This window comes from Scophthalmus maximus, chromosome 5, assembly GCF_022379125.1.
Source record: "Scophthalmus maximus strain ysfricsl-2021 chromosome 5, ASM2237912v1, whole genome shotgun sequence".
NCBI classification, from domain to species: Eukaryota; Metazoa; Chordata; class Actinopteri; order Pleuronectiformes; family Scophthalmidae; genus Scophthalmus; species Scophthalmus maximus.
The window spans coordinates 15,038,642-15,065,712 of record NC_061519.1 but is presented as its reverse complement, the minus strand read 5'-3'; the positions used below and the strand labels follow the sequence as shown (position 1 = coordinate 15,065,712).

The window sequence follows — 27,071 nt, the reverse complement described above, 5'->3', positions numbered from 1 at the left end:
TATGCAAACATGATGTCTTCATTTTGCTGGAATATTGAACCCATCTCACGCTTGTTTCACCAGATGGGGGCAGCATATTAGGTGTATGGCACTGCGGATTTATGGTGCAATTACTAACTAAGATATGCTACCAAACCAGGATTTCAAAATATACCTCAGCTGACTGCAACCAAGGTAACTAGTGCTAAACACTTCATTCAAAAAAGAAGTAAAGAGAAACACTGAGATACATTGGATTGATAGACTATTTAAGTTAATAGTTCAGTGATTCATCCGTTTGGATAATGTCTGGAGTGATAATGAAAGGTCTCCTCTTGAATGTCTTTGAACTTTCGTTCTGGAAGTGTGAGGCCCGGAGCTCTGAGAAAGACAGTGTTGCAGTATGTGGGGTGGCTTTGAACAATGTTGATGGGAGGGGGGGACTACTGCAGCAGAAAAACAGCAAAGTCTGCAGTCATTAATATGCAAATATGCAAATGAGAGGGTAATTAGGATTGGGCGTTTGTCAGTGGCTTTCTGATTGCTAATGAATTCCAATCTGCCAGAAAGGGGGAGGGGATGATGAGATAAAAATGACGAAAAGGAACAGGATGTGTTATTGTGCTTTTTCTTCCAAAAAACACTGATAAAACGATGAGTGATGGCGCTTTTAGACACACATCAAGCATAAACAAGATGACAACAGCCATCCAAGACTGATGCAATACTAATATTACATTTGTTTTCTAGCACCATCGAAAGCCACAACATAGAGGAGGGAGAAACTGGGCTCTGAGTTTGTGCCAAGTCAATTAACCGTGCACACTGTCACTGAGCATTCAGCATGACAGGCTTGAGCCACCGCGGGAAGGTATCAAGATCTCTGCTCATTAAGAGTGATGTGGCTGACCCCTGTTGAGAAAGGTGCTCAGGTATCTCAGCGGGGGGCGTGCAGTGGCAGCATGTTGTGTGTCACAAACGGTGTTATTTTCATATTTTCGGCAAACGGGGGAGGGGGTGGTGGGCCGGTTCACACACGAGCACACACTGCTGTTATTGCTGTTTCAGTGGTCCCCTGACACTTGTACGTCTTCCTCTCTGGCATGTGAAATGAGAAGATGTATACATGAAATAAAAACAAATTAAATGTTGTGCAGAATGGGGGAAACAGCTGCTCTTGTCACCTTAGAGCATAATGACTTCCCCACAGTGCCGCCGCAGCTATTTCTCCAGGCTGACCACTAGAATATCACTGTCTGTGACGCCACCGTATCATTTACTGAGGCCGTGTGACATTTATACCGAATACATTGCCAAATACTTGAGTCAGGTTTCCAAGTATTAAACCAATATAATCGGAATGACTGATCCCAGGCCTGCTCTGTTAAGTGTGTGATGAGCGGCGGAGTACATGAATGTATTTGTGTGTGTGAGTGGAAGTGTGAGGGGGCTGCATTTTTCACAGGAAACAGGAAACCAAAAGTCATAACAGGATGCCCCAGGTTTTTTTTATACTGTACCTGATGCGTGGGTGGCTGCATGGGGTAACCCATTTACAAAGATATGGTGCTCGTCAAGAAGAAGAGAGAGCCCAGGAAAGAGTGGGTGGAGAGGAGGGTACACACTCTGGGGTTAGGAAAATACAGTTCCACTCTAAATATAGGTGGGCCTTTTTTTTGTGAGTGTTGCATCTTGCTATTCAACCTTGATGTTGTTGTGCCTCTGTGCTGTTCGTCCTACTTTTTGACAAACCAAACATTGTTTGATGTTTCATGCAGAGCTACGATATGATCACTTTCATGGCAAATACATGTGCCAGCTTTCCCCAAGTGTACTGCAGGAGCTTCACAGGGGAATGTGTGACACAAGACCAGTTTTGTCATAATGAGGTTGATGTGCAGAGTCTGTAGAACTGAATTCTACCCGTACACCCTTATTCATACAACTCCATCTGCCTTCAATGGTGCAATTCAAAGCATTTTCTGTATTAAGGGTATTTTTTGTTTTACTACTCTTTGTTCTTAAGGGATAACATATTAGTCCCTTTGTTAATGACATACAGGTGTGAGTTGAATGTGTGTGTGTGTGTGTGTGTGTGTGTGTGTGTGTGTGTGTGCGTGTGCGTGTGCGCGCGCGCGCGTGTGTGTGTGTGTGTGTGTGTGTGCACGCACGTGCACGTGTTGTGAACCACAAAGTGGATGGCTGAGTTTTCTCGTAAAGGCCAGCACAGATGTTATTTAGGTTGTTCCCCCCTCAACCAGTTGAGGTTTTCTCTAGAAAGTCTCAAAACAAACACTGACATTAACTGCAGCCCTGTTTACATAACCACCAAGACACAAGTCAAGAAAAACAGCAGCCAGGCTGTTTCTGTGAGCTATAGATGCTGGCTCATACTGTAAACACAGTCTTTTGATTCCAGTTACTTGTTTCTGCTTCTTTTACACTGAACATGTCAGGGACATTTTTTAACTGCAGAGGGTTTTTTTTTTCTTTCTGTCCCCAAATGCTAAGCTAAAACTATTGGACAAATTCTAAATATGTAAGGATATATTCCAAGATTTCAAATAGTATCATACATGTAAGCCGTTGTGATGGATATAAATATTTTTTCAGGGATGTACTACAGATGTTTTTTTTCCCCGTCCCCAGATTGTGATGATTTTGTTTAAGAGACATACTCATAACATTTTGTAATTCCAGACCCCCGCCCCCATCTTTTTGTGAATGCAAGATAACAATATAAAAAGCAAGTCTGCAAACATTTCTACACATAAAGGACACTAAGTAATATAGATACTTCTCAATATCAGGCATGTTTTTCATTGCATTTTCCAACTGTGCTTTAACACTACACACACTCAAACTACTGGTTACAGGAAAGACATTTTAAAACGACATTTATTATTTTTCATTATTTCACACACACAAACACCTATATATATATATATATATATATATATAAAGGCAGTTGTGTAAGTATAGTTTTTATGGCAATATTTTTTTTAATTTTTTCATAGCAAGGTGACCCTATAATTCGGGCGTCATTGATCATGAATTTTAACATTGTAGCCAATAATCACATATTTAAACTTCATTACAATCTAACCAGTGTGACACGCTTGCAAGCAAACACACACATAATGTGTACATTTTTGTATCTGAGCTGCAGTTTGAGAACAAAATTAAAACGCCAGCATCCCGTAGGCTAAATGAGACTGCCCCCGAGGACCATGTTGAAATGTATTTGGGCGGTACACAAGTCAATCAAATGTTCGTCGTTTCCCATTGGTCCTCGCTCCGATATTATCATTCCATCTTTAAGTGGTCGGGTCTGTCGGGCTTTCCGCTGTCCTCATCCGCAGCTCGACATAGATCCCCGGGAATTGGAGCTCCTATCGTTTTATTTGTTTCGTTCGCGGGCACGACGCGGGGACGTTTTCACGTATTTAACACAATCGCCGCACCGATCCAAACTGTCGAAGCCGGCTTCGTGTGGTTCCTTCGTTTTTCGGCTGAAATTGGACACCGCTGATGTTTCAAGCGTCCATGTCCTCCTGTAGGCTGTGCCGCGGAGTGATACTCCACCGGAGCCGACAATGTGGAGGTTGTTAAGATGTCTACTTGGGAGATGAAATGCTTACAATTTCGCTCACGATACGAGAAAGGAGCAGCACGAGAGTAATGGTTCGCGTCGGATAGCTGATTTCAAAAATTTCGTGACGGAGACGAGAGCGAGGCGAGGCGGCGGAGGAGTGGTTCATTTCGCCTTTTTCTCATCCACATCGAGCCCACGGTCCGGACCACGGGGGGAAGGATCCTATCCCCAACTTTGTTTTTTTCCTCTCCACTCCAGCCGTTGATTTCTCCCCGTTGGATGCCACATAACTGAGTCCAGGTAAACGCTTGGACGAACACACAGTCGTAGCAAGAATGTGCATGTGAAACTGATGTTGCCTGTCGCATTGTTAGCGGAGTAATAATCAAGTTTTTACGCGCATCGTTCAAGTTGCGCCGAGTGCCTCCGCCGGGAAAAGCGGGGTCTCGGCTTCTCTCCCCCCTCCGGCCCGGGCGGTGTTATTACTAAGTATTAGCAGCTTGTCTGTGCTGGAAAACACTTCTTTGTTCACCTCAGTTTGCCGAGAACGTTACAGCACATTAGCATTGCAGCGGACCGAGTTAGCTCCCCCCGGGATTTAGCTGTCGGGAGCACCGGTAGCTTTATCTAGAAACAAATGCGTGGAGGCTAGCCCCTGGGACGGTAACGTAGACAGACGTCGTTGGCCTTTTTTTTTTTATAACAGTCTCGGTTGCAGCTAAAATGGCAAATTGCAACACCTGTTAACGAGATATTAGCGTTCTACTAACGCCGCCCGGGCCACTGGTCGAGAGTAAACCCCGTAGAAATCGAGCAGCTCTATTAAAATCCGTGTTTAAAGTAGCATTTAGGAGTTTTTTGTGGGTTTTTTTTTTACCCCCAGTAAGGCACCGCGGTAAAAGGCATCAGCAGCGCAGCCAAAGCCTTATTGTTGTCTCCACCATGCATTTGTTCAGAATACGAAACAACTTCTGAAAGAAACGTTTTTGACACTTCTTCAGGTTTTTCTCGTGTTCTTGACAACTCGACTTGAACCGAGGTGGACGCGAGTCTTTGTGTCCATCACTCTCCTGCTCGGGGCAGGCAACAGGTTTTTTGTTTAAGGGCTTTTAAACGTCCCGCAGGGTTTTTCTTTTCTTTTCTCTTTAAACCTTCAGTTGAGCCACGATAACACTCACACACACACACACACACACACACACACACACACACACACACACACACACGGGCTCTAGATAACAGACATGTGTCGTGTGTGAGATGTTTGTGTGGCTGTTTATGCTTTAAAACTTTTTCCTCCAAACGGGGCAGGCCGGAGGTGGGGGGAGGGGGGCGGGGGCTGTGGGGGAAGCCACATCCATTTGTTAGGAGGGGCTAAACTCTTCTCCCCCATTTTGACCTCAGCTCACCGACAGAGACGAATTACTAGACAAGATGCTGATGTAGTGTCAACATATTTTGGGCCCTTTTTTTCAGCTAATAACACATGACTCAGTAACTGTGTCATTGTTAACCCTTTGCACCCCTGTTGGATTGACCATCCATTAGTCTTGATGTGGTAGAACCCCCCCTTACTTTATGATCTCATGTCTTTGTCACACTGGATTATAACCAAAGAGTTGGGGGACTAACTCCGACCATGCACTGGTAGAAGTAGCCCTCCTGTAAGACAACACAGGGGTAGAAATTAGACCACAATGAAAAGTGTGGATGGTGCTTTTAAAGTGCAGGCAACCGAAGCTCATTTGTTTTTTTCGGTATTCTATTGTGTTATTTTAGACAAAATGCTAATTTTCAACCAGGCCCCCGAAAATGATACCGAGTTTTCCCAAGTCGTGGCAGTTAAATCATCTCAGCTACATCTCACAAATGAATGTGAGGGTTGCACACTGCACCCCTCTCGTGACAGTTTGAACTGTTGAAGATATTGCACGCTTCTTGTCATGTTTGCTATTTTGAATATTTTGTTCCCTTTCTTCACTGAACTCACTTTTTTGCAAAAACAGAACAATGAAAAAAATCTCAGAAACATGTCCCAATATAACTGGTTGTATAAGAATCAAAGTAGCTCATAATGTTTTGTTTCAGATGAACATCTGGCTATGTAGTTGACTCAGTCTTCCTGTCTATGGTTATAGCTTAGGGAGGATTGTGAATATAATGCTTCTTCAAGTTTGAAGCTTTATAATATATTTTTTCAGGCATTACATAACTTAACAAAAGTAGCAAATGATGCACCAGGAATTCTGACAATATTGCCGGCACTTGTATTTGTACCAACATTGGCGGATGCACAGAGAGAAAAAAAACATCTATCGACAGTTTTCAGGGAAATCGAAAGAGGTACACAGGCTCTGCATCATAATATTTGAAGTGGCAAGTCTCCAAAATGATGAAAACACATTCCATTGGCCACCACTAAACCTTCAACAACACTAACTGAAAGACCCTTTATTTGATGACAACACAAGCTGCAGTCTCAAAAAGTTTAACTCTGAATTTAAATTTAATCAACACCTTAAATTTAATCAACACCCCTGACGACACAGACAATTTTAACATTGTTTTTTCCCCCAAGTTTTATATACTGAAGTGCTTTTCTATCGCAAAGTATTTTTGCTGGTGTGTCCAACTCGTGTAGAAATTATTGAAATATTTCACACGCATGCATTTGCTTGATGCAGGCTGGGCTCACAATGAATGGCCTATTTGAGACATGAGCATATTGTGTTATTACTCTGTAAGTTGTTGAGATGAGCTGTCAGAGCAGGTTGGTTTATGAGTTGGAGGAAGCAGCCTGAGGCCAGGGGCGGACTAAAAACAAGCACAGTGTGGCCCGCGGCTGAACCATAGTCACTCATGTTAGATGTGGGCTACCAGAGAAATTCTTGATCTGTACTTTGACTTTCTCAGGCAAGGGTGTACTTCTTGGAGGTCAATTCTACAGAATTAGTGATCATTTCATGTTTAACTGCGTAGAAAGGTTACCTGAGCCTGCAGAGCCCTCCCTAAGAAGCAGACTCAGTGTTGTCTTAAGTTATGTGCAGTATGTTGGTTTTGCCAATATTTTGTTTAAATGACTCTTCTGTCAGTGGTGTTGAGCAACCCGAATGATTTTGAGTCATCCTCCACTTGTACTACAGTACAGAGATGTGAATTATCAATACTTCATTATCATTAAAAGTGTATATACCATCTATATTTATCATAATATTAAATGGTCATAAAGCATTTATTTAAGAACCTAGGTATTTCTTTTGTAATTTTTTGATTTTGATTACAACAATGTTTTGAATCTCTTATTTCATTATAATTTATACCCCTTATTTCAAATGTACTACCACAAACATGGGAGGTTTGAACTTCAGTCTTGGGGCATTTGCAATCTGAGTAAGAATATTAGTCTTCATTGTCATTTCGAGTGAAAATGGTTCATTAATATAGCCAGTGGTTCTGGTAACATGTTAACACAGAACTCTGTTTACCTGTGTGGTTGCCCCTTGTGGATGTTGTGTCCATGCTGTGTCTGACATTGTTGTCAACTCTTATATCTCACCAGTTTAGCTGGTGAGTAAAATGTTGTCAGAAATTTGAATGACGAGCAACATCATGAAAATAATTTGTCATTTGTGAAATTAATTAAAATGTTTCATTTTGAAATGCTGCGTATCAGTTAAGTGATGAAAATTTCCTGGACCCTCAGGGACTTGACCTCTAACTCTATGTATTTGGTTGTTAGACTGTATCACCCACTTTTAGTTTTGATGAGATATTGCACACAGCACCAATACTTATACCCATAATGTAACATTATCTGAATCAAGGTATCAAAACATACTGGTACTTGATTCTGAGGGGAATATATAGCCTTATCTGCCGTTTACCTTTGCTGGTCAGAATAGTTAACCATCTTTCAAATGGGAATAAATATACTCATTCTCCTTACCTCTGCTTGTAGTCGCTTGCTGAGACTGAAAGGGCCAAGTGAACAGCAGCGGGGAATGGCTGCAGTGGAAACAGACAAGGAGCTCAGCGACTTGCTGGATTTTAGCGCGGTAAGATCTCTCCGAAGATTGCTTGAATTTGTCGAGTATGCATCCCATATACAGTTCATTCTATGCTCACAGAATGACAAATTACTTCATCTTACACAACAAGTCTTGTTGTCAAGCAGGTTCAAATGTGAATGACTATCAAGGCATCCATGAATGGGTCAGCCGCTCAGGGTTTGAAGGATTGCAGCGTTTACATCAGCCCCTTTTCTTTTTCTCAAGACTGTTGTTGTTGTTGTGTCACTTTCATTTTTGTAGTCACTCACTCAAAGCTGGAATGTGTAAATTGCTTCATGCTTTGTAGCTGTTGGCTGAATACGATACAGGATAGGACAGTGTGAATTACCACCTAAACAACCTTTGCACAAGTGAAGAGGATACAACTCAGAAAACTCTTTGACCGACGTGCACTGGTTTGTTGACAGTTTCATTCCTCTCATTTCAGATGTTTGCGCCTCCAGTTTCAAATGGCAAGAACCGGCCAACTACTCTCGCCAGCAGTCAGTTCGGAGGTTCAGGTAAGACCAAAAAGGTTTAAGGCTTGCTGAACCTGTGAGCCCAATCGATTTAACTGTTCTTTTGTTGTTTTAGCTCTCTCTCTCTTTCTTTTTTTGTTTGTCTTTTTGTTTCTGGCTTTCCATTTCTTTGTGTTTTCGTCAGAAGAAGTACTTTTTCTTTTTTTAGCTATCATTTTCTTAATTAAAAAGACAGATCGGAAAGTAATTGTCGGTGAAATTTTGTTTCTATGAAAATAAAAGCTATTTGTTTTTTCTCTGACCTAAATCTAGTAATGGGGGCCTTGTTGGTTTGGAACGTTGACCAGGGATGTGTTATTGATATTATCGGAAATCTCCTGACAATAAGGAATACAGTAACAGAACGGGAAATTGTTCCTGTTCTATTACTGATCACAGGTCATTGGGATAGAACCTGAGGAAAGATTGCCAGCTAATTTTATGTAATGTAGATGAAGCGTCATCTCCTCTACACTTCCTCATGCTCGCCTTGCAGGTGTCCCTTCCGTCACCTTCTCAGCTGTTGCCATTCAATCACTTAAAGGACAAAGGCAGATAAGTGGTGGGGGTTGATGGGAACAGCTCAATTAATCTCCTCTCTGTTACAAAATCTTTTCTCTTGTCCTGTAATCTCGCATCCTACTTCTACTCTTCATAGAACTCATTTTCAACAAGAGCTATTATCCATCCTTGTTAACAGCTCTAACATTCCCAGCCGTTACAGTTGGGTTTACATACATACATACACACAGCTTGCTATAAACAAAAGCCTCAGAGATGCTCAAGATCATACTTCCTTCTAATGTTTTTCATTTTGTGGTGTTTATGGGCCCTTGTGTATTGCTGCTATATACAACATTGTTTAGCTTTAAAAGAAATGTCTTATGTCTGTTTCTACTTTAGCAGATCCACTTGCCCCACACAAACCTTCCTCTGTCACCTTTGTATGTGTAAAAGTGCAGGAGCTCTTTTTCGGCTGGCAAAAGAAATGAAACAGGATATTGAATTAAGATGAAAGTCGCGGCAAGTGTTGACAGGGTGGGGGATGGGTGGGGGGGGGGCTCTATCTCTTCTTTTCATCTGAGGGCCACTTGTATGTTCTTTTGTCAAGCCAAGGTGTATGCTTACAAAGAGACTCCGATGTTATCAATCCAATGGCGCTTCACAGCATTGTCCGTAAAATCATTCTCCACAGCATAATCTACCTTTAAAGCATCAAACACCCACCACTGGGTATCGCATACTTGACAAATTCAAGCAAAGAAAAACTTCAACATATCAGGAAATACGGTTAGTTGGGTTCTATCCTGTGCTAGACCAATGACAGTTAGCTTAGCTTAGCATCAAGGATGGAACACAGTTAAAGGTCCAGTGTGTAATATTTAGGGGTTTCTTTTGGCAGAAATGGAATATAACATTTACAATTATATTTTCATTAGTGTATGATCATCTAAAACTAAAAATATATATTTGTTGTTACCTATGAGCCCTTTATATCTACATCAGTAGCAGGTCCTCTTTCAACCAGTCTGCCATTTTGCACAACTATGTTTCTTCATTAGTGCAGACTTGGAAACGGAGGGTGAGGCAAGGGGTAGTCAGTTGTCTCCAGTATGTAAGATACCACTAAATCCTACACACTAAACCTTTAAAAATTGAGCTTACTAATGAACAAGCTCTGTCATTTTGTTTAATTGGTACAAACAGAAATGTTAAATTAACTAGTAGCACATACGCAAGAATCATGTAAAACAGTACGGAGAGGAGAGTTTATACATGAGAGCCACAAAAATTCAGTCCATGGCTCAAAACAAACCTCAGACACTGATGCCACAAGAGGCTTTAACCCGTGGTGCACCATGGGGCAAAGAATCATGAAGATGGTAGATGATAACAGCTGCCATTAACACTGTGTGTTCAGATCTTCCTCTCATCTCATTCTCAGAAAGAAAGTGTATTTCCTAAAAAACATTTGGTACAAGACCGTAATTTTTGCCTTAAGTACCTTTACAGTGGCAGAGGTCAGGGCAGCACTGCTGGATATTCAGGAAGCACTTTTGGCTAGAAGAATAATTTTAGAGAAAGAAAGTCATCTGAGTGTATGATTCATGTCTGTCTGTGTTGTAAAATCAATCATTTATGGTCATGTAAATGCCTCTCTGTGTTTCTGGTTACTTGAAGTTTTTATATCATGTGATCAGTTTCAAAGAATAGTAATTCAAAGTGTGTTCCTACTTTTTGTGGAGCAGCTGCCACATGTTTTCCTTTCAGAGTCATTTGCCTGTTTTCCTAAGTTTGGTTAAGGTTTGGGATATTTGGAGGTTTTAACATATGGGGAACCTCCCCGCTAGCGCTTTTGGTGATGATAATATCTCTGCTCTGGTCTTATGTGCCTGTTCAATCCCTTTCACAAGTCAGTTAAAGTCATTTTTCAGCCCACTTTCATTTTTTGGTCACTGGAAACCGAGAATCCTAAAATGTATTTTTAAACTTGCAGAAGGGGGGAGTTTCGAATTTGCATCAAATGTTCCATTTTTCAAACACAGATGTATTAGTGAATCACAAAAACTACAGGGCACAAAAATTAAAAATGAATTCCTGACGAAAGTGAGCATGTATAATTTCACTGTTTCAGAACAAAGACATTCGAATGCAGTCTAAGCTGAAGTAGGTGGTTATGGCAGACTGTGTTGTGTTTGAGTCTCTAGTGACTCATGGGCTCAAGCAGCCAGCCTAGTGTTATTGTACATTGTTCAGTATTTCATTTACTGTGTTCACTCTCCTGAGATTTGATCTGACATCATGCTTTGTGTCTGCGTGACTCACTTTGCCAAGGGAAGGAAGAAGGTGTGTAGACAAAACGGTACACTCAGTTTAAGGTGCCTGGGGCAGTGTTCCTGTAAAAACGAAGACATGTCTGCAAGTTTGGTTAATGTATGTGCCAGAGTTTTTTCTCATGAAGCCTATGACTCACACTGGCTGTCTGTTTCCAGTATTTCTTCCTGTGTAATTATAGACCATCCATGCTTAAAGGGGCGTTGCATGCTGGGAGGAGAAGTGCATTGGGGTTCACCAGAGAATTTGTCTGATGTTACTCACCCTTTTCTTCCCTTTTTTCCATTTCAAGTCCTGGTAGTCTGTCTGAGTACTGCACTACTGTCCTTCTCATGTTGCTAATAAAACTTTTTTTGCGTTGGTTAAGTGACACAGAATTCTGTGATTTTCACTGCCATACAAACATCTACTGAAGCTGCTGCCTCCTCGACTTGACCCCGGATAAGTGGTTGAAAATGAGGATGATGATGATGACAAACATCAGGGCTCCAAAAGAGTAGAAAAATACATGACAGACATGATTTTGACAGGCTGCATGTACACATGGTTATAACCTAGGTTTGTGCAACACACCGCCAAGACCCCAACGAGCCTGTACTATCCGCGCCTGCGTGAGAGCAAATAACTCCCCATACCAGCAGGGGCGATAGTGTGTATACTGCATTCAGAAAGGGAAAAAGAAAATCCATTCTCTGTAATGTTGTACAGAGGCGGCCTCTCTTGGATCATGTCGATCAGTTGATCCTCCGCGTCTTCGTCCCAAACAGCCATGTCGACCCAGATTGACAGATAGATGATGATGAACTGGCCGGGGCCAACCTCTTTAGTTTGTGGGTGTGTACCCTCTGGATTCTCCTCATTTGCTTACTTTCCTACTTCCGTTTCTCCTCTGAACAGCCAATTATTTTGGTATCTTTCATCACCTGACTCTGACTCCGACGATTAGAAAAGCAGGTTATCAACGAGTATAGGCGGCCAACAATTTTGGCGTTGCGTAACACACCGCCGTGACTTGGACTATCGACAATCATTGACGTTCAAACAAGTTCAGACAGTAGACCGTTGGTTTTTAGCGCCATATATACAGCAGCACAGTGAATAGCAGAAATTTAAATTAAAAAAAACAATGTGGACACTATTGCAGAAGCTCCAAAAATAGAAGGCTTAGGCTACATCCATACTAATACGCTTTTGTTTTAAAACTGAAACGATCTCCATCCACACAAGGGCTTTGGCCCTGTATCAGTATTTATCCCCGTCCATACTAACACGCCTGAAAACATATGACCGTTGACGTACACTGAGCATGTGCGTACTGGTGTAAACAAAGTTGAACTAGTTGTTATAGTAAGTATTTACAACTTTTTGCATTCACTGCTGACAGTCAAGTCGTGACCCATAAGAACCAATCAGGAAAGGAATGCAGATGACTGAGTCATCATTTCTAAGCACCTCTGTTTTTGCCCGTCCGCAATGCACTACTAATGCACTACTACTACCTCAGCGTTTTCAAACTAAAACAGTGCCAGCTGTGTTTCTAAACGTATCTGTTTTAGTGTAGTGTGGACAGCAGGTGTAAACGTAGCAACAATGAAGGCTTTTAAAACGAAAACATAATAATGTGGATGTAGCTTTACTCTCTGTATACTTTGTTAAATGTGTCAATACTGACACTAACTGGCCAGTTCAAGTTCAGAATGTAGAAACAGAATAAGTCAACTAGTCTCCTTAAATATACAGTATATTTTGAACCTATTCTCTCTGCTTGCATTTTGAAAACCTTGATTGTAATTGACAAAAGTGTAATGCAGTCAGGAACAGCAAACATTGAAAGTAATTTCTGTCTTGGGCACTGATGATTTACAGTGGAAACAAATGGTTCATGTGTTTTCTTTATGTTTTTTTGATTGACATGGAGAGTGACAGTCAGCCATAGAGAGGGGACAAGACAATGTCTCCTTCATCTCTTATTCTGCTGGTGTCGTGTGTATAGATCACAGTTGTCACGGCAATCTAGCAGCTCTCAGCGCTGTGGACCCATCATTCTGTTCTACTGCTGATCCTGTCATGATTCTAGCCCGCCTCTACCCCCCTCCTCTCTCCCCTCTCCGCTTTTTAATTAGACAACAAAACAAAATTATGAATATTCATAGATCTGGGCTTCATTAATATGCACAATTATGCAAATCAGCACGCAATTAAGCTTCAGCTTTCCCCTGGAGATGCTGTGTAGCAGTATCAGCAGAGATTGAGAGAAAGGGGACGGGCATAAATTTCTGCTTCACCAGTCTTTAAAATCACTCATCTCAAAACAAATTTGCCTCTCTGAAAGCCGAAGCACACTGGCCAGGGATAACATGTGTCAGCCATGCAAGCTTGAGACTTTGCTTCTGTATTCTGAGGCGAAGGTGTAGGCCAAATGTGAGAGAATAGATGTGTGATGAGTGACTGTTGCCATGGAAAATGTGAAGGAGTGGAGTGGGAGAATGAAGAATGTTGAGGATGATTCTTGGAGCTCCATACTGGGTGTTAATTATTCAAACTTCCTACAGCTCACATCCATGTTATGTGACGGCGCTGTCACTGCGCTGTCTCCGTGTGAGCTGTGAAGTGAAGCTCTTCAATGGAGGTCACTCTGGGCGACCTGAAAAAACCTGTATTAAAGCAGGTCATCGTTCTTTTGGACTTAGTCTCAAAGCCAAAGCTTTAACTTCTTGGAGGAATGTGTCTGCCATTTAAGGGTCAATACTTCTTATCTTTGTCTTCCAGGTATAGATGAGAGGAGTGGGTCCAGCCCCTGGGGCCCAGGTGAACAGAACAGTCCATCTTTCAACCAGGGACGGGTATGGTTTATCCTCACTCACTGCATTGAACCTGGTCATGTAGATGTTATGCTACTGAGCTTCAGTGGAACACAAAACGATTAGGCGATCATGAAATTTAAACCCACAGTGAATAACATGGGATGATGAAATGCTCAACCTGCATTTGTCCACTGATACAGCAGCAGTTTGTACACTCGGAAACATTTTACATGTAATCTACAAACAAAGGCATAAGCATATTCAGCTATGAACCACCTCTGCCACAAACATCAGTCCTCCCCATTAAACTTTTTATATCTCACAGGCCATTGGTTTGTATTCACTGGGTATTTTGACTTGTTCAGCTCAGATTCATTTTTCAATACAGATTCTGTCCTTTACTTTATCAAACAGGTTTGTAGATATGGAGTAACATCTGTATATAGTTCACCACAGAACACTGCGTGTGCAGTTTGTAAACATCACTCCCCGACACGTTAAGAGACGTGCTAGCGATCAGTGAGTTCTCGATTCAAGAGGTTTAGCCTCGTGGATGAAGCGTCGGTATGACATACCTGAGGCTACGGGTTCGTGGCCCGGTCAGTGCAGTAAAATCATCAACAACAACAACAACAAAGACAGAGACAAGCTTTTTCAAAAATTGCTTACTCTCCCTTTAAGTATTGAAACTATAGTAACACTGTAGATGCTTATGAATCCTAATTCAACTTTTAATGCAGAATCAGTGCAGTGTCAGAGCTTCTTAAAGCTGGGTACCTGACCCCTTCACAGGAATACACAAGTTTCTTTCTTGCATAGTTAGATTAGAGAATTAATGAATGGTTTAATTATTTTGTATTCATTCAGTTTAATATCCCTAAAGACTCTGCTGTCTTTCCCTCAGGGCTATGGAGAAGAAGGCCTTTACAGTGATCAGCAGGGTATGGCCTCTGCCCCCATATTTGGATCGGGACATATTGGTAAGTCGGTTTGATTGAACTAAGCTGTGGAAGCATACACAGCACAAACTTAAAAAAACATGGAAATCCAGGGTTCTGTGTTTCTAATTAAACTTAAGATAGAAGAATATACTGATTGAAAAACACACATTTATTTAAATGGACCGAGTGACTGAACTGAAACAATGAGTTGTTTGTTTGAGAGAGTGGTCCTTTCACGGGTTTGACAGTAATGTACCACTTCAGGGCAAACCATTTTTATGGTTAGGTGGCAATGGATGAAGGGAGCAGGGTAATCAGGGAGGATGTGGAGGAGGGGTTTGTTTGTGTGCTCCAGTTTGTATGTTCAGTGTGTGTGTGTGTGGGGGGGGGGGGGGGCGTAAAGGGCACCCATGCACAAACAAGGCTCTCCCGTGGGACTATGGTGGCCTATAGCTCTCCTCTGTTTAACTGTCAGGGGAGGGGACAGAGGTTGGGCACAATTGCCCCTGAACCATTTATAATGGTCCAATTTGTTGTTGTTTTGCAATTCACAGCCATAAATACCACACATCATCATGTATATGCAGACAGCAGATGGGTGGCACCGAAAGGGAGAAAAGGGAATTGCCAGATTGTGATTTAATATTGACATAAAAGCCTACTTTTCACGTTCATGACCTGATTTTATATTCCTCTCTCCTAACAGGGAAGGCTGAGCGAGGGCCGTACTCGTCATTTGCAGCTCAGGTAAATCAGTGAGAATGGCAGCAGCTCTGCTACAGTGTCATCCTCAGCTCTTTTTAAAATGCTCTTTTTGTGTCCCCCAGAAAGTTTTCTTTTCTTAGGTCACTACATTTACTTCTATAATTGTTTTATTTTTTTTTTACCTGTTACGCTGCATCAGCTTGTGTTTTCATTTACTCTGTCTTTAGCCTGGCTTTATGCCCAGTGAGATACCCATGCACAGTCCTGATCCCCTCTCCCCGTCTGGCCTGAAGTCCAACTCCCAGTTTTATTCCTCCTATGGGGGGAGCAACCCTCGAAGGAGACCCTCACAGGAGCCCATTCCCATTGGTAAGGTTTTCAAGGACTGTAGTGTTGAACAGTCAATAAAATAGATCTGCCGTCACAGATTTCATTTCAGATTTTTTTTTTTCCTGATCTAAATTTATGTTATCATCACTTCTCCTGAAGATCTTTTAAAAGGTGTCTGACAATTCTCACTTCTTCTCAGTAAGAGAAAGTGAAATCATTTCTCACTGAAGATAGACATTGAATAATGTCGGCCTAGAAAACCTATTGATAAGACATTAATGAATAGTCAAAAAGTCAGATGGCTAAATTACATCAGAAGGAAAGTAGCTGCATTAATGAATCCAGTAATTAGTTTCTGTGCATTCACTACAGCAATGAGTTAAGATCTTGTCGAGAGCAAGAATGTGTATGTGATTTCAGTCTGTCTCTCTTCTCTCAGAACCACAGACGAAAAAGATCAGGAAGGTTCCCCCTGGCCTGCCGTCCTCAGTGAGTACTATCATCCAGAAATGCCGGAGCCCTGAACTACATTTCAGGCCCTGCACTCTATTGATGGGAGACCACGTTTTCATGTTTCATGTCCCTTTTCACATTCCATTTGGCATCTAAAGCCTCTCCACGGCTTGGCTTGCTGCAGAATAGCTGCAATACAGGTCACCAAGCCATAAAGCTGTGCATCTGCCCCACCAGTGTGGAAAAGAGAAAAATGGGGGGAAATGCCACTTGTTCACCCAGTCACTCATTTGCAGCATGTATTTATAGTGTGTTGTATTTGTGGGCCCTTTACTTTATGGCCACATTTCTTCCCCTCAGCCAAGTATCCTGGTTAGATCACTGGAGGGAATTCATACTGGGGTTTGTTGGTTCCTACTCCACCTCATTTTTTCTCTCCTACTCTGCTCTCTGGGCACCCAGTTTCCTCCCCCTCCTCCCCACCACCACCATGAACAACAGCCCTCCCCTTTCTCTCTCCCTCCCCCATCTCTCTATCCCAGCTGCCAGTGGAGTTGGCTGCCATCCAGGATTCGGCAGATGGTTCAGTAATTAGGAGTGCATCTCTCCGTTCCCTCCTCTGCTCTCCCCTCTTTTTCCTCTCCTTTTCTCTCTGTTTAATCAAATTACAGAAGACGACTTGAGTCCATTTGGATATAAGTTTTTCAGACAGTTTGATACTTGATTTTCATCTTGAATAGTCTCAATTGAGAAGGATATGGTTGTTCAGAATATTGGTGCCTTTATGCTCATTATAACATTGACTGAATTCAACTGAAGCTCCAATTATATGTTCACATCGCACTGTATTAAAAAGAGTGAATTATGTATCTGTAAGCCATTCTCAGAATGTTTTTATTTAACAGGATGGTACATAAATGCCTCCCTGAAATGGTAGACAGGACCCAATAAAATCACTGACACTGCACATTGAATACTTAATGGTCAGTGCTCCAGTCTGCAGAAATGCTGGTGCAGTCTGTTTATTGAATTAAGTAGTAAAAATAGGATTCCTAAGAAGGAACGCATAATTTGAAGAGCCCTGTTTAATCGGGTATTTAATGCCTATACATTATTTTTATTTCAAAGTCTTCACTTAGACAGGTCCAGATACTATTTTCTTGTGATAGTTAATTTGTGGTCTCTCACCGAGCTTAGCACAAAGAACTTTCATATGAGAATCTCAAAATAAAAATGCCATTTATACAGTTCTTGCCTGGTTTTATAGTTTGATAGACAATTCATATTTTTTTTATAGCTATTTGTCATTTTTGGCCAGGTTTTAAGGCACAGAGCTGAAAAGTTTTTTTCTCTTTGTCTGTTTATTTTCTGTAGGTTTATGCATCCGCCCCAGGAGAGGATTATAACAGGGGCAATGCTGGATACCCAGCCGCTAAGGCCGGAAACATCTACCCACCACCATTCTACATGCAAGGTCAGTTTAACCCGATTGGCTCTCAGAACCTCCCCTTGTTCATTGTGTTGGAGACAGTTTTGTTAAATGAGGATACAGTGTTGTACACCTACATAGATAATAATGACTCACAGTTTTGTTTATGGTACCAACATCCCTCTGGAAGTCTATATGAACCCCGTTGTAGGTGCTGTAGTTGTGTGGCAGAGAGCTGAATGAAGTCATCTCAGTAATGTGACATGACTCATATGTGGCCTTCATTGTCTTTTCTTCTCCTGTGGCTGGTTGTCCCTCACCCTTCTTGCACCCCAATTGATGCCTCAAAACAGAAGGCCTCCACCCGCCCTCCGATCCATGGGGCTCTGCCGGGTCGATGGGTCAGCCTAGTTTTTCTTCCATGCTGGGCAACACCCCCCATCTGAGCCAGCATCGTCCCTTCACCGCCATTAACCCTCAAGACAGACTGGTGAGCTCTGCCCTCACACTTTGTACTTGTTTTTTATTACGACACAATTATGTTTTTGGCACTTTTTGACAAATGCATAATTGAGGGCTTCTGTCTCGTTGTGGATTTAATTAATTTGGGTGTTTTTGCTTTCAAGAAACGGCAGCCACTGCCCCTCTCTCCACAAAACTACCCCCTGCATGGCAGTGAGGTGAACGGGGCTCATCCCGCTGGCTTCCACTCCGGCTCCAGCAGCTTTGGTGTTTCCAGCCACACACCCCCTATTGCTGGAACTGACACCATAATGGGTAAACCCTTTAACGTGTGCTATTTTCTTTGTAAAAAATGGACTTTAAATATTTTCATGTGGTGCTGTCACACAGTTGAGCTGTTATTGAGCACAAGTTCTGATCAAATGCTTTGTTCCCCCTCCTCCAACAAGCAAATCGCGGAGCAGTACCTGGGAGCTCAGGCGATGAGATTGGAAAGGCCCTGGCATCTGTAAGTAGTAATAAAATACAGATTTCTAAGCAAACCTTCTCAAAACTCTCTCAGACAAATGTTTCAATGATCTGCTGTTTCGAGAATACAAATTACATTGTGTTTATTAGATTAAAAACAAAAACTTCTGTGTCCAGATCTATCCTTCAGACCCGAACAGTAACGGCTTCCCTCCGTCCCCATCCACTCCCTCTGGCTCACCTCAGGCTGTATCAGGTGAGTGAATAACCTAGGCCTCAAGGTCAGCTGGCTCTTATAAATTGTTTTTTTTTACTTTCCTATTGTGTAAGGGGATGATAAAATCTTTGAGAAATGTATTGTTTTCATTCTGACAATGAATGGTTTCTTAGTGACAATGTAGCTCCATCTATTGGGTTAAAAGTGGAAGTAAAACATGTTGAAATTCTTTATTTTTGTAGGGACCTTTATTTTCCCTTGTGTCAGTATTGTCAGTGAAGTATAGTTGTTTAAATAAATGAGCTTGGCACAATTTAGGACCACCTTTTTTTAAAAATCAGATTGGGTTTCACTTGTGTCAGTGAGTTCAGTCGGACCTTTCTCTTGTGCTGGCACTGATAAGTTTGGCATGCTAGACTATCTGGAAATTTAGGTCATCTGATAAGTTAGTTGTAAACAATGTCTCACCAATAACGATTTAAAGGGCTCTTAGTTTGGTATTATATCTATATTTTTATTGAAATGTCTTACTTTTTTATGTTCTGGAACAATTATGAAAATAGCACAGACAAAGGTATTTATCTTTGTGTGTGACTCTTGAAACAGCATTCACGTCCACAGCTTAACCTTCTCTTGATCTTTCAAACGCACGCACACCACCCAAATATAACCTATTGGAGAGGAAGAGAAAAAAAGAGGGTGGGGTCACTTCCCTATTTGTCACTGAGACAGCTCATCACACACGTCTTCACTAGCTCCATCTTTTGGTATTTGTTTCATATTTCCCTTCACATTAGTTTCACCTGTTGTAGATGTGTAATAAGTTATACTTTGTAAAAGAACCAACTCAGGTCTCAAGGAAAAATAGAACAACCATGTGGATAAATGGGTTTCAACAACAATCTTCTGTATTCTGTAGTGTTACTTCTGTATTAAAATCAGTTCGGATGATATAAGCTTAGCTGATACAGTAAACCCTCTTCTTGTTCTCCAGGCTCTGCATCCCAGTGGACGCGGTCCTCTGGCCAGGCCACACCTTCACCAAACTATGAGCCTGGAATTCAGTCCATGGTGAGTCAACATGAACAAAATATTGTCTTGTTACAGAGATACACAGATGGAAACAATAACACATCACCTTCTGCATTCTCAATGTCCATTGTTTGTGATTCTTTGTAGCAGAGTAAAATGGAGGACCGTCTGGAAGAAGCCATCAATGTTCTCCAGCGCCACGCCAGCGGGCAAGGATGTGCAGGGCTGGCTGAAATGCACAGTCTACTCGCGTCTGGGTTAGGGCTTCCTCCGGGCTTCAACAATGCAGCACTTGGACTGGCCAGTCGTCTTCCTGGACTGGTGAGATAAATGTGTAGTAGCATAGGAAATGTATCCACAAATGACTGAATGAATCATTAAAGTAGGCTCAAAGTCAGAGGGGTGTAATATTCTAAACTTAGTAAAGGGGTAAGTTAAAAAGTAAATGAAAAATGTTTCATTGTTTGAATAATTCTTTCATTGTTTCCTTCAAGTTGTCCAGTCTCCACGAGGACTCTGTTGGTCTGCCCTCTAGTGGAGGACTGTTGCAAGGTCACCGCGGCTCCCCATCTGGCCAGCCGGGCTCCCAGCCAGAAGGTTTATCTGGTGAGACTTTCTGTTGCTCTCTACTTGTGTGGGGAAATATCCCACTTCTTATTATTGGACTGTTTGCTAATACACGTATGTGTCCTACTAATCTCAGTGCTCAATATCACTTTTTTGTGTGTGTGTGTGTGTGTGTGTGTGTGTGTGTGTGTGTGTGTGTGTGTGTGTGTGTGTGTGTGTGTGTGTGTCTGTGTGTGTGCCTGTGTGTGTGCAGGCCTGAATCGTTCCAGTGGTTCAGATATAAAACAAGAGGACAAGGAGGATGATGACAACTTCTCAATTACTGACAAGTCAGAGGATGACAAAAAAGACATGAAGGCCAGTCTTCGATCAAGGTGTCTAAAATTTAAATTTTTTGTAACTTATCATTTACATAAATTTATCAATGCATGAGTTATCGCTGCATATAATGCTACAGTATTTTAGTATAATATGTGTGAGGACATGGTAATTAAACCTTGCTAGATATAATTATTTGTGCTTTATAAGACTTATGGACACCCTAACCCTCTATTGAGGATATTAATTCTGGAAGACCTTAAGTTGTGATCCTATTTTTATTGCATGTTAAGAGAGACTGATCAGTTATAGATATATTATTGTATATTGTATATTTCACCTCATCACCACATTAAGTTGAACAAGACCTCAAACATGAATTTAAGTCACACACACACACACAATAACAAATTCCTTTGGATTTATTGAAGAAACCAAAAAATTGTCAGTGACACGTTACTTGAGGTCACAGACACTGAACTGATGTAAAAACATTTCTTGCGGCACAGTTTCTGCAACTTAATCCTACTATTTGAAAAAAAAGGTGAGACAAGACTCCTGACTTAAAATCAGACATCGTCTGAACAAAACCAGAACAAAACACCAGTTTCATCAAAATAAAGTCACAAACCTGTAGCATAAGATTTTAATCTTATTCCACTCCAATACCACTTAGTAAGTGTCACTATCCCTTTAAAGATTCATACTGAGCCAGTCACATTTCTATTTTTCCAACTTCCAACTTAAATACTTTTGTACACATAATCCTCTCACCCAGTAAATTACTATTGCATGTTCAAATGACTTGATTCTTATAATTAACTACATTTGTATTTAATTCATGCATTTATTTGATTCCTAAAAAAAGGTTTAACTGTTAATCCATTGTAATTAGTATCCCTCACTAGTTTGAGTGTAGCTGTCTTTGACTCTTGAATGCTACATAACCAAATTACCTCACGATCAATTCTTCTTTTAAAGTCTGACTGACATCGTTAAAGATGTGACTTTGGTCAAATAGAAACATATATATAAGCCCAAACTCTAATGTGACCCACCTTTGTAACAGTGTTTATAATTATAAATTACTGTGGATTTTTAGAGCTTTTGTTGAGGTGTAGGCATTATTAGCAAAAGTTATTGCCAGATGAAACTGGAAAGTAATTTTCAGTAAATTGAACCCAAACTGTTGCTTCCTCCCTTTCTCATCTTCATTGGTTCTTCACTAGTCTGGATGATGATGATGACGATGACAATGAAGATCTGCCAGTTGGGATTAAGGTTGAGCGGGAGAAAGGGCGGAGGTTGGCAAACAACGCCCGCGAGCGGCTTCGTGTGCGGGACATCAACGAGGCTTTTAAGGAGCTGGGCCGCATGTGTCAGCTCCATATGAGCTATGAGAAACCGCAGACCAAATTGATCGTACTGCAACAGGCCGTAAACATTATACTCAACCTGGAGCAGCAAGTTCGAGGTCAGTGGGTGTCCAGGGAGGATGGAAGAGGAGGGGAAGTGTCTCTTTACAAATGAAAACTTCCACACGGCTTCAATTCTTAGCTCCTGACATGTTCTGTTGGTCATTTGAAAGCTTTTAAATTACTTGTGGTATTTCGTTAAACTCTACACAGAGTGGTAGATAAATGTCTGCCTTCTTAGATATAGATAATGTATTTTTTCTTCTTATTACACTTTGAAAATCCTGATCAAACAGCAACATGGGATAAAGTAATGAAGCTGTGTGACTGTTTAAAGACATACCCATTCTCCAGCTCATCTTCCAATGTGTTTGTCCTCTAGTAACACACAGGACTGCTGTTTGTTCTGATGTGTTGCCCCGTCTCTGTCCACTTTGAAAACACATGTCTGTCTGCTGCTGACTTTGTCCAGATTAACATCTGTTTGTTTATTCATTTGCTGCCTCATTTTGCTTTTATTAAACTATGAAATCATTTTAATTTCAAATGGTTAATTCAGTTCTAACCTTTGAGCCATAGTGACCCATAGTATGTGTAATGCATGAAAGCAGGGCGGTCTGTTGTCATGTGTATTAACCCATCTTCAGCTTTGTTGCAGTGTCTCTGTGCTGCACAAACCTTTACATTTATCCATCCTCTCCCATCCGCTATTTATCTTTTACAGATGACAACAGTGATGCACTCGGCTTCACATTCAGATAAATACATCTCCCACTGCTGATGTATTTAACTCGGTGCCTTCCGTCTCTATCCTGGGCTTTACTGTATCTCTGTGGCTCTTTCTATGTACTGTACTTGGCAGAGGGTGCTGCTTCCTCTCTCTCCCTCTCTCTCAGTCCTCATAACGTCTCTCATTTTGCTGGACAGTCACCACATCCCCTCAACTTCCATCCTGGACCCCTATGAAAAAAAAATCTGTGTTGGTTGGTTTGACCTGAGGAAAGATTTATTAGACCTGGTCACTCTGGCCACTGCCAGTGACATTTATTTTTATTTTTATAAAGTCTTAATATTTATCATTTACGTAGTATGGATCTATTTATTCAATTTCCACCCTCTCCTGCAACACAGCCCCACTCCACTGGGATCTTCTTCAGCCATCTCACTGATGTCTTCTGACGTGAAGAGCTTGAAGTCAGAATCATACGTACACACACATTAAAGAAACAATATTATACTTATACTGAGGAGGAAAAAAAACTCAGTTAAACACATTATTAAACTCAAGCTGTAAACCAGTGTAACACCCGTGTTCCTGAGAACGTCTAGCCTAGATTCAGCAGTGGTTGATTGGTGATTTGGGTTTGTTAACCAGCCCCTCCAACCTACCTCCTCCCTTCTCCTATTGGCTGCAGCATTGTCTCTCTGACTGATGAAAACCTGACTGCCGAGGAGAAGGAGCAGAGGGAGCGTGACCGCCGCCAAGCTAACAACGCTAGGGAGAGGGTGCGTGTCCGCGACATTAACGAAGCCTTCAGAGAGCTGGGCAGGATGTGTCAGGTCCACCTGCAGAGCGACAAGGCCCAGACAAAGCTGATCATCCTGCAGCAGGCTGTTCAGGTCATCCTGGGCCTTGAGAAGCAGGTGCGAGGTAGGTCAGCCAACACAGGAAGGTCTGAAGGTCTGATCCACCCGGACAACCAACCACCTCTCATCATAGCTGGATAAACAATGCTTGTCTTTCACCTGGAGGAAAATAGGATATAAGTTTTATTTCTCACTTACTGAGTAACATCCACTTTGATTTTCTCTTTGCCATTTGCCTTAGTCAAATTGAAAAATAATAAAGAGGATAACGGAGACTTTGGGAGGAAGTATATCCCTTCTTTTCTGCCAAAATCCTATAGTTCTCATTCTGTTTTCATTTTCCTGTCTTGCTTTTACCCATTTTGTTTCCTTCCGTCTACTTGCAGCATTTTTATGTTCAAAGCTCTGCATTCATTTCTTCAACTATTTCTGAAGAAAGACACAATGAGATAAACTCAAGTTTTTTCTTTATAATCAATTTATTTGCCTTTTTTTTTTTCAAAGAGCGTAATCTGAACCCAAAGGCCGCCTGCCTCAAGAGGAGAGAGGAGGAGAAAGTGTCGGGTGTGGACCCCCAGATGCAGCTTGGTGGGGGTCACCCTGGTTTAGGAGGAGATGGACACAACTCTGTTAGCCATATGTAATTCTCAGGTCAGTCTTCAGTGGCATTTGTCACATCGGCACAATGATACAATGAACAATGTGCATTTTCATAGCTTATATTAAATATATTTTGTGGAGATAAATATTCATTTCTTTTTCTCCTTTCTCTTCCAGTTCCTGTTGATTGTACAGCCCTTAGAACACGTGGCCTTAATCCATCGTCGTCATGCATCTCAGTGTGTGTTAATCAACTTTTGGAAAGCATGTGACACACACACTCACACTCACACTCACACAAACACACACCTCATTACTGTCAAAGCAGGTGGCCACATTCCTGATGAAGAAGCACACACATACAGAAAGAGAAAAAAAGTGTTTTATTACTCTTTACATGACAATACTTTGAACCAAGGACACTGTGTAGGAGACAGTGGAAGTTGGACATGAGGACTTTCTTGTGATCATGTTTTTGTAAGACATTTTGGAGAGAAAAATTGATTTACATGTTGGGAGCAAAACTTGTTTGGATCAAATAAAACTTTTGGATCAGCTGCTCATGGAGGCAGAGTTAGGATTTCGCATCGTCGGATAATTATTGGCATTCCCATCTGAAAAGAAGGTCTTACATTCTACAGAGGCAAAGACGGATGCTTGAGGTGATGTTACGTCTGAACAAAAACCTGTTAAAAATGTGTCAGAAACGAGCCTAATGCATAGTCTTTGGTTAAGAAAAGAAAAGTCTCTTATGCGATGAATGAATAACAGAGGTAGGTTTGAAATCAGAGGTGAGATCAAGCCACTGATGAGCAATCGGGGCTGACTCCTCTTTTTGATATTCTGGTAATTCTGGCTGGAATTTTTATTTTATTTCTTGCTTTGGCTGAAAAGGTGCCACAGTGAGTGACTCACACGTGGTGGGAATTTTTTTTTCTTTTTAACCGTGGATCCCTGGTTCTTAACTCTTTATGTCCTGTACATGTGTTATTGTCACTGCCATGCAAGTGGAATGGAAAGACTGCCGGAGAGAGACCCACCACCGACACAAACACAAGCAAGGACTCTACAAAATGGATCCGCAGTGGTGTTGAATCAAATATGCACACGGAAATCCCATCCTCCCCTCTGTGAGGCTGCTGTTGGACTTGAGCACACAGGAGTCCTCCTCACATCTGAAATCGTCATTGAGTCAGTCACTCGGTCTCAACCATGTGGTCTGCATGAACCCTCTGACTCACATCAAATCATATGTAATAACACTGTTACGGCATGGTGAACTTGTGTCTCAGAGAAATTTCAATTGTAGTAATTAACATTTTGCCCGAGACAAAAATATTGGAAGGGGTTATGAGTGTTACTGCGAATTTTGCCATTGACTGACTTGTTCTGGTTGTTATTTTCGTTGAGCATTTAGGGTTTTCTTTATTTCTTTACCCCCTTTCGAACAATTGCATATCCTGTGGTAAGGATCTTCCTTTTGTAGAACCCATTTAAAGTTGTTGTTCTTTTTGTTCTGGTAAATTTTTTACTTTGTAATATAGTTGTATGAGTTTTGTTTTTTATCTTTTGGAACGCTCTTTCTTTTTGTTTACATTTATAAGTGTAAGATCACTCTCAATTTAGATTCCAGGAACAAAGTGAGGTGTTTTCTTTTGTGCCAGGTGCTTAGAAATGTTAGAAATGACAAAATGATCTGGCTGTAACATCACATGTTGTGATATTGCTCTTGTTTAAGAAAAAAAAAAAAAAAGTGATTGAACACAACTCTGTCAGGCCAGTTGTAATTGAATTGTTCTGGTGTTTTTTTCCCGACAGTTTTTCTTTGAATGAATCTTTTGAATTGTCCAGCACACCCCTCTGTCTCCTCCCTGATGTCCAGCTCTGTGATGAGCTTGTTCGTTGGTTTGAGGAAGGGGCAGAAGGGCTGGTCTGCACAATCTGCAACATAATTCAGTGTTTCATTATGAAATGAAGCATAAAATGAATCAAAAAGGGTGGCCTTAGTCATTTTCCTGACTTTGGGAGTTTTGATAATGGTTACTCACCAGTGCCTGAATACTTCTCTCCTACATGGTGGATGATGTTGCATTTAAGGATTATTATTAAGTTGTACCTTTTTTATAATACAGATGTATAAAAACATATATACTTCAGTAACATCTGGCAGTGTTTTAGAACATCTAATTGAAGAATTACACTCATTGACGCTCACTGCTTCAGATGTAAGTTGAGTAATAACTTGGTCTTCAACTTTGACGCTGAAAAAGTACCTAAAATTTCTCATCTTTTCTGTACTGATTCTGTTGAATATAATTATGTCCTTGACTGGCATGTGCATTGATATGTATGTACAGCTGTATTGTGTCCTTATCAGCTTTATCATTGTAAGCTGATACTGATATGTGACAGTATTTGGTTTACCTCTACCTGTCATTTCTTCACGAATCTTGCTCCATGGAGTAGCCCCAAACATTATTGTCTGTGTACTGAAGACCTGTGCATGTATTTCTTAACACGAAAGATATGTATGTCTACAGTATTCAAGTATCAAAACAAGCATCTGATATTCTTTGTTAACAAACCCTTTCTGTCCTCCACCCGCAACATATCTCTCTGTCTTCACTCATGTTTGGGGACAACATCTATGTAGGCCATGTCCTCAAAGTGCCTCCTGTTTCCTATTTTTTATATATAAAGTAGATACCGAGGACTGTTGTGTCTATAACAGTAATGTAGCAATAAATGTGCCATTTTTAATAACAAA

The 27,071-nt window shown here is 41.2% G+C and overlaps 1 protein-coding gene across 5 annotated transcripts; it reads left to right on the top strand.

The window, feature by feature from the left end:
• Positions 1–3,313: 3,313 nt before the first annotated feature.
• Positions 3,314–27,071, top strand: tcf3a (transcription factor 3a). 5 transcript variants are annotated; one of them, XM_035635280.2, is made up of 20 exons: positions 3,314–3,874; positions 7,533–7,629; positions 8,072–8,144; positions 13,746–13,819; positions 14,685–14,760; positions 15,428–15,468; positions 15,654–15,795; positions 16,196–16,245; positions 17,584–17,683; positions 17,992–18,128; positions 18,265–18,415; positions 18,550–18,608; positions 18,746–18,824; positions 19,780–19,856; positions 19,965–20,138; positions 20,312–20,423; positions 20,638–20,758; positions 23,533–23,768; positions 24,209–24,355; positions 24,482–27,071. In XM_035635280.2, the coding sequence occupies exons 2-19, from the start codon at positions 7,576–7,578 to the stop codon at positions 24,346–24,348; spliced, it is 1,896 nt and encodes a 631-aa protein (XP_035491173.1). In that variant the 5' UTR covers positions 3,314–3,874; positions 7,533–7,575; the 3' UTR covers positions 24,349–24,355; positions 24,482–27,071. The 5 variants fall into 5 exon arrangements, with proteins under 5 accessions (XP_035491173.1, XP_035491174.1, XP_035491172.1 ...); XM_035635281.2 differs by lacking the exon at positions 23,533–23,768 and adding an exon at positions 21,932–22,176 and having other exon boundaries at positions 3,317–3,874; positions 18,565–18,608; XM_035635279.2 differs by lacking the exon at positions 23,533–23,768 and adding an exon at positions 21,932–22,176 and having other exon boundaries at positions 3,317–3,874; positions 19,968–20,138.